Source organism: Salvelinus alpinus, chromosome 18, assembly GCF_045679555.1.
Source record: "Salvelinus alpinus chromosome 18, SLU_Salpinus.1, whole genome shotgun sequence".
Taxonomy (NCBI): domain Eukaryota; kingdom Metazoa; phylum Chordata; class Actinopteri; order Salmoniformes; family Salmonidae; genus Salvelinus; species Salvelinus alpinus.
In genome coordinates this window covers 22,551,464-22,559,835 of record NC_092103.1, presented here as the reverse complement: position 1 = coordinate 22,559,835, position 8,372 = coordinate 22,551,464, and the positions used below count along the sequence as shown (strand labels likewise).

General features: G+C 42.7%; 1 protein-coding gene across 1 annotated transcript; it reads right to left on the bottom strand.

The window, feature by feature from the left end:
• Positions 1 to 862: 862 nt before the first annotated feature.
• LOC139544012 (neurofilament medium polypeptide-like) lies at positions 863 to 6,254 on the bottom strand. The gene is made up of 3 exons (XM_071350672.1): positions 5,091 to 6,254; positions 3,979 to 4,103; positions 863 to 3,786 (listed from the first exon to the last, which is right to left on the bottom strand). Exons 1-3 carry the CDS (start codon positions 6,132 to 6,134, stop codon positions 1,740 to 1,742), a joined length of 3,216 nt encoding a protein of 1,071 aa, XP_071206773.1. The 5' UTR covers positions 6,135 to 6,254; the 3' UTR covers positions 863 to 1,739.
• Between the last annotated feature and the right edge of the window lie 2,118 nt (positions 6,255 to 8,372).

Here is an 8,372-nt window from a genome sequence, read left to right as displayed (position 1 = left end):
AAATACAGTATCTCATATTACTCTCTCATGTTCACTGTTGTTTTAATATTATTTTACTATCCTAATTTATTTAATATTGTTTTACTATCCACATTTATTTCATATTGTTTTACTATCCTAATTTATTTAATATTGTTTTACTATGCTAATTTATTTAATATTGTTTTACTACCCAAATTGATTTAATATTGTTTTACTATGCTAATTTATTTCATATTGTTTTACTATCCTAATTTATTTCATATTGTTTTACTATCCTAATTTATTTCATATTGTTTTACTATCCAAATTTTTTTCATATTGTTTTACTATCCTAATTTATTTAATATTGTTTTACTATCCTAATTTATCTATCTTAAATTTACATTTGTCTATCTTCATTTGATATTTATCTATCTTAATTTTGTATTTGTTTATCTTAATTTTATATTTGTCTAGAAATGTATTGTTTTTATCTTTTTATTATTTTATTTATGTAAGTGAAGTACTTTGAATTGCATTGTTTTTGGTAAGAAATGTGCTATGTAAATAAAGTTTGATTTGATAAATCAAGTGCTATAATAAAATGCTATTTGCATGAAAATGCCATGGGTGCATCGTTTATATTATGGTTGGTGGCTCATTCTTTGATGGTATGCACATATTACAGTGTAAGTTTAAATATCTGTAGAGGACAGCCTCTGGATGGTGATGTGGTTTTGTATAATTTCTAGGCTACAAAAGATCATGAAGCGTGCAGTCCCACCCCTATGAAAGCAGGTGAAGAAATAGAATAGTGTGCATGTTGGGGTGAGACAGCTACTGTAAATGAACAAGTGAAAGGACATGACAGGACAATTGCATAAAGGAACAAGAGACCATATTTGTATTTCAGTATGACATTTATTGAGCAAATGCTGCTGGGAAATAGTTCATGATGAGTAAAGACATGGGATTGCAAACTGTAGCACCTCATTTATGTTCGCTATTTAAATTCAAGTCCATCCTATGCATACAAGAATGTATGTGTGCGCATTTACATATTTATTTTCAATTGCACTCATTAGGTAAACATAATAGATACTGATAAAAAGCATGTTTAAGGCTCAGAGTTTCTTCAAGGTTCTTTATGCTTTAGTTGCTTCGGGTACTGTATGTTTATGATCATCAGTACATTGCACCATCGTCTTTCTCATTCTTCACTATATTGTGTTGTAGACGATTGTATTTTTGGCTCAGTTGGTATCTTCACATAAAAAGGCTAGTCCTTTTGAACATGGATCTCTAAAGTGGACCCACCAACCCAGGCACCCCTTTTGAATTAACATTTGAATTAACATACATTTCTATCACTCTCCCACCCACATACAGTATGCATCTAAACTGTAACCCTTCCATCCATACATACAGGTTAGAGCGGAGGGGACTCCCTCCCTGAGCTAGCATGCAGACGCTCCCACCCGTGAGCCCTCCCGTGAACTGCAGGGGAAAATAAAGACAATTAATAATCTGTCCCACTACCACATTTTCCTGATATAATCTGCAGCAAAACCCATTTAAAGCTTTCTCTCAACATGCATTTTTTAAACTTTAGCTTTGTCACATCATATGGCTTCTCTCGTTGCTTTTCTGTATGTTTGAGAGTGGTTATCTTTATTACGTCGCTCTGGCTCTATGATTTCTTTGTTATGTTAGTTCTGGGTTGATTGCTTGTTGTCGTGTCGTCTTTGTTCCTCCTGAGTGGGTTGGATGGGGCGCAGTTACTCAGTTTCAGTCACCACCTTGACGGACTGGGAAGAGTGTTTCTCCATCTTCTTGCTGGAGACTGTCTTCTCCTGCATCACATCCTCAGACTCCTTCACAGTCTCGGTGACAGTGACCGATTTGGTGACATGCTTGGCCCCGTCCTCTCCAGTGGTGATGGTCTCCACCGTTTTGGTGATGACCACCTTCTGGTCCTTTGGATCATCTTTCTGGTCGGGGTCATCTTTAGTGGGGCTCTCGTCCACTCCATTTGAGATAACATCCTTCTCCTCTGCCTCTTTCCCACCCTCATCCTTCTTGTCCTTGTCCTCTGGGGCAGTCTTCTCCACATCTCCGTTCATGGCTGCGTCTTTCTTTTCTACCTTCTTCTCTTCCTCTGAAACACTCTTTTTGTCTACTTTCTCTTCTGCAGCCTTGGGGGCCTCTGACTTTGGAGCTTCTGGTTTGGGGGCCTCACCCTTAGGGGACTCTGCCTTGGGGGATCCTAATTTGGGGGATTCCGATTTGGGGGAGCCTGTAGGTTTTGGGGATTCAGATTTGGGGGAGCCTGTAAGTTTTGGGGATTCAGATTTGGGGGAGACAGCAGGTTTTGGGGATTCAGATTTAGGGGATCCAGCAGGTTTTGGGGATTCAGAAGTAGGGGATCCAGCAGGTTTTGGGGATTCAGATTTAGGGGATCCAGCAGGTTTTGGAGATTCAGAAGTAGGGGATCCAGCAGGTTTTGGGGATTCAGATTTAGGGGATCCAGCAGGTTTTGGGGATTCAGAAGTAGGGGATCCAGCAGGTTTTGGGGATTCAGATTTAGGGGATCCAGCAGGTTTTGGAGATTCAGAAGTAGGGGATCCAGCAGGCTTTGGGGATTCAGATTTAGGGGATCCAGCAGGTTTTGGGGATTCAGATTTAGGGGATCCAGCAAGTTTTGGGGATTCAGATTTAGGGGATCCAGCAGGTTTTGGGGATTCAGATTTGGGGGATCCAGCAGGTTTTGGGGATTCAGATTTATGGGATCCAGCAGGTTTTGGGGATTCAGATTTGGGGGATTCAGCAGGTTTTGGGGATTCAGATTTGGGGGAGCCAGGTTTTGGAGATTCAGATTTGGGGGTTACAGCTTTGGGGGATTCATTTTTGGGGGATCCAGCTTTTGGTGACTCAGACTTGGGAGACCCAGCCTTTGGGGATTCAGCTTTTAGGGAGTCTGGCTTGGAGGGCTTTGGGGCCTCAGATTTCTGGACCTCAACTTTTGGGGCCTCACTCTTGGGGGATTCTGTTTTGGGAGCCTCTGTCTTGGCTACAGCTGCCTTCTCATCTGTTTCGTCTTCTTTCTCATCCTTTCCTTTCTTCTCATCTTCCTCATCCTTATCATCTCCATCTTTGGATCCTTTGTCACTACCTGCATCTTCATCTTGATCATCACCCTTCACTTCTCCCTCTCCCTCTCCTGTCTCCTCTTCTCCTCCGCTTCCCTCCTTCTCTCCAGCCTTCTCTTTGTCAGGAGAGGCCTTTGATTCTGGGGCTTTAGAGCACAGGACTGTCTCCTCTAATTCCCCCTCTCCTTCTCCCTCATCACCACCTTCTGTATCATCTCCCTTCTCACCCTCATCCTCACCCTCTTCTCCTTTCTCACCCTCTTCTTCTTTTTCTCCCATTTCCTCTTCATCGCCACCTTCTTTGTCCTCCTCTTCCTCCCCAGCAGGTGTGCTGGAGCTAACTTGTGCTTCAGTGGAGGCTACAACCTCTTCTGATTCACCCTCTCCCCCTTCTCCCTCTTCTCCCTCTGCTTCTTCTCCTCCCTCTTCTCCCTCATCCTCTCCGTCATCTGTTGCCTCTGCCTCCAGAGAAGCAGAAAACGCCTGGGCCATCTTATCCAGGGCCTGGTTCATCTCATCCTTCTCATCCTCTACCCTGGTCTCCTCGATGATCTCCTCTACAAACTTATGCTGAACTTTCAGTTTGGGAGGCTCATACTTGGACTTCTTAGAGGAGGTGATGGTGTGGCGGTAAGGGAAAGTGCTAAAGTGGGTCTCTTCACCTTCTAGGAGTTTCCTGCAAGAACAGTAGAACATGAGATATAGTTTAGGCCTAATATAAAAATGTAGTTTCTATATATAAATTAGATCTTTATGTTTTTATTAAACATGATGAATTAGCTATTTTGTTTTGAAATGAGTAAACATATATTTAAAAAAAAGTTTTTCCAATGTTAGGCCTAATTAGCGCTCTGTCGTCGCAGTGTACCTGTATGCAGCAATCTCAATGTCGAGGGCCATCTTGACATTGAGCAGGTCCTGGTACTCACGCAGATGGCGCGCCATCTCCCACTTCGTGCCCTTGAGCTCATTATCCAGCTGGTGGATGGTCTCCTGCAGAGAACAAGACCGAGAGACACAAGCTGGTTAAGAGCTATTATTTCTTATGCCTATATGGAACTCTGAAATAATACTTGGTTATTTATTTTTGGTGTAGGGAGGACACATTTCTCCATAAGGACACTGCTTTCTAAACATCTTAATAAAACTATCAAAAATACAATGTCATATTTTGTGATCCTGGTAATTACTTCACAAGCACATTTAAACTTGTATAGGCCTACATTTGAAACAGCACTTTGAGATTCCAATAAAATATAATTGCAATAACAATTGAAATTGTGAAGTCCTCCTGTCTCATTTATGAAAAGTGAAAGTGCAAATAATTGGATAGGTTGGACTGTTGTTGTGTTAAATAATGTATTATGACGCAGTGAACAGCACTGTGTTTCAAGGGCCCGGATTCTCTGGCTCAGCAACGAAAAAATAATAAAAAAAAACAGTCTGCTGCATTATGTCTTCCCAACCCTATAATGTCCTGACGTGCACCAAGTGTCGCAGCTTATGCGTAGCCTAATGCTCCAACATTTGGAGATGTTAAATCTGTGTCCATAAGATGTCAGCATTGTGCCATTTAGGCTATCTAAAGCAAAAGCGCAGACACCACCATTGTGCAGAGTTTATAGCCTAGTTAAAACACATGCATTTAGGGCCCACATAATAAAAAAATTAGTGCGTTCAAAATCAAACTAATACAATATGTGGGGACACAATGCAAGAGTGTGTCTTTCTCTCTATCAAAGTAGGGGACTCTCCTTATAAGTAGACCTACATTTAAAATAAGAATAAAAACCTCAAAGGTGTCGTGATAATATTCTCAATTTAAAATCAACGAAAAACATATCTTATTATATAATTTATTCTCTCCACTACATTGCTTCTCTTTACACAAAGAATACAACTTTATAGAATACTTCACCATTAAGCCTGTGGCTGGGGGTTTCTGTATGAAAATAATGTCTAGAGCGGGTCTCATCATACCTGCAGGCTGGACAAGTCGCTGTTGTGTCGGTCCTCGATGTCATTCAACTGCCTCTCCAGTGACTCCCTGGTTCCACGGACGGACTCTAACTCCACGGTCTTGGACTGAAGCTGGCGGCGGTAGTCTGCTATCTCATCACGGGCGGACTTGATTGCATCTTTGTTTTGTTCCGCAGCATCAGTGAGCTTGGAATAGCGGCACATGAACCAGTCCTCCACCTGCTGCAGGTTCTGGTTGGAGTGGCCCTCGAGCTGGGTGCGGATCTCCCGGAGCGCCTCGGTGATGTCCGTCTTCTGGATGTCTTTCCTCTCCATGGTCACCTGCGACGCCTGCACCTGGGCGAACAGGTCGCTCACCTCTTCCTCGTGGTTGTTGCGGATAAAGGCAATCTCGTCATGCAGTGACTGAACTTTCTTCTCCAACTCTGACTTCACCAAATCAGAGTCGGTCATATCTTTTTTCAACGCCCGGATGATGCCTTCCGTCTCATCCCTGATGCGGGCTTCCTCATCAAAGCGGTCCCTAATTCTCTGGATGTCATCCTCGACGTGGTCCGTGTCGAGCTGGATCTGCGCTTTATCGTGGTGAATCTGCTCCAGCATGGAGCGCAGCTCCTGGAGTTCCTGGTCGTATAAATCCCCTAGCTGGGATTGCGACACCTGCTTCTGCCGCAGCGTCTGGATCTCCTCCTCGATCTGGCTGTTCTGCTGCTCCAGGTAGTGCACCTTGTCGATGTAACCGGCGAAGCGGTCGTTGAGCCCCTGGAGCTGCTCTTTCTCGTTGGAGCGCTTGTAGTCTCCGTTCGTTTGATTGAAATCAACGCTGTCGGCGGAGCTGAGGAGTGTGGAGCTGTACGCTCTGGCTACCGGCATATTGACGGTCCTCTTGTAGGAGGAGGTCATCGTGGAGCCTGGGCTTGCCCGGGACCAGGACTGAGAACGGAACCCGCTGGAGGGGGTGCCAGTGGAGCGGCCGTAGGTGGTCCTACTATCCATACTTCTCCTGAATGGACTCCCTATCGTGTCCACCGGGTGGTAACTCATCCGGCCAGACCAGGGGTTGCGTGTGCAGATGGAAGGGAAGGTGTGCGAGGTGGAGGAGTATGGCGAGTATGTGTTTGCAGGTGCGGGGTGGATGGCGCTCACAGCATTCTTAGTCTCACCGGCTGTCCTTTATATAGGAGAAGCTTATCGCTAACAAGGCAGAGGCTGTTTTTACTGGCCCATTGATCGAACGAAGGGGGAGGGCCATGTCTCAACCCTTCATACTCTATGTAAGTGAAACACTACTTGAGTGTGTGAGGGTTCGTGGGTGGCCGTTTGAAAAGCAGAGGAATGATCACACATAGGGAGAAAAAAGGAAATGGGGTGATTATCATTAGGATGTTTGGGATAGCCTATGTGTCCTTGACGTTAATGTGTTTATCATTTGTCTCTTGTCACAGAGGGAATATAGAGTTTCCTCCAAATATTGAACATTAGAATAAGAGAGAAAATTATACATGCATCTCTGCATTTGCTAATTCAACCAGCCAACGTGCAGCATTACTATGCATGGAAATATAACTTATGGAGCAGTTCAATGACCCATGTTAATTATTATTTCCCCTATTATTAGTTAGCAAAAAAGGTTATACCAGAAAGGATCAATTTACCGATGCAATTTAGAGCGATAACAAGATCGGCACCATGGACAGCACCAGTCCGCCAGAATCCAATATCAGCGCCATGGACAGCGTCTTAATGCAGCAAAACACCATTACCGTCCTTTTCAAGTGTTTGAAAAGTGTTGAAAATGTTTCTCTCAAATTGAACAGAATGATTGATCATTAAATGAATTGAATTAATAATGTATATTTGCCTATGAACATGTGCAAAGCCGAACCAATTTCCTATATTGATGTTTTGCTTGTGCTAAGTCTTCAATAATAGGTGATTGATTACTTCTTGACAGGAAACCTCCCAAGATCAAAGGGATTACCATCAGTGACCTACCGATGAAGTATAAAGTGAGGCTACCATGAGGGGGTTTGTTCAATCAATATGATGCATTTATGTGACCACTTGCTACTTTCAGGAAATGTTGAAACATTAATCATAGTTGTAGTTATTGACAGCTATTGGTATAGATTACAGTTATGATCAGCCTGTGCTTATATGCAAGTAATTTACCCCATTCAATAGTATATATCACCTTCATAATGCATATCATAATATGTTATGGACAAATTTGCCCTTTTATTTTAAGCCATTTCAAACCAAAGCATTTCTGTAGTGATGAATAGGCATCCAAACTGCAACATTGTTTTCTTCTATAATTACATTCCTCAGAATGGCTTTGTAACTCTATCTGTCCAACTCTAACAATGATGGGAAACACTTTGATTAATATGGTTTCACAAACAGATACAGAATACAATGCATAAGTTACAGTCTTTGGGTTGCGGATGAGAGCACATGGGATAGAGAGGCTGCTATCTCCTCCCTGCATTGAGATGCCTTCTCTAAGGAGTGAAGCTGCAGTGTTGGTTGACAGATCTGATTGGCTGCAGTCTGTTGTCAGTCTTATTGATTCCCATTCAGTCCTGCTCTACCCATTTCAGAGGTAACTAAGGTCATTGCAAACCCTGCAACTGATGCAGGTAATGCAACAAAATGGCTGCCTCTGGTTTTGGCCAACAGTATTTCAGCCTATGAAAACCAGTGAAAAAAAATTCAAAAGGCACTTGCACATCTGAGCTATCTTTGTTGCAGGCACATGGTAAGAATTGAATAACATGAGAAAAAATAAGAAACCTGCACACTGCTCTTGCTAGTATCACTTAATAAAGAGCAGTGACACTAGCAAGAGCAGTGTGCGGGTTTCTTCTTTTTTCTCATCCTATGAAAACCAGCAAGACTATTTTTGGCAAACGGCAAGGCTATTTTTGCCTCCCAGAACATTATTACCCACAATAAGATTTACATTGTTTGTCAGGATTGATTCAGATTCTCCAGTCGCCTTTAAAAACACTTGTTTTATACCACAGTTAAAAGGGAAGAATAAGTTATTCCCATCTCTGAGATTTAATTAGACACTTGTCACTTATCACCCATCTGTATTCTGTTATCTCACTCATTGTTTTTCCATCGCAACAGTTAGCTCTGTGGAGTGAGCCATAACGCGTTTGAGAGCTCAGACAATTTCAGATTGTGTTTATCTCAGAGAGAGAGAGGGAGAGAGAAAGAGAGGGAGAGATAGTTACCATGCCCCACTACATAAAAGTGATTCTCTCATCCTAA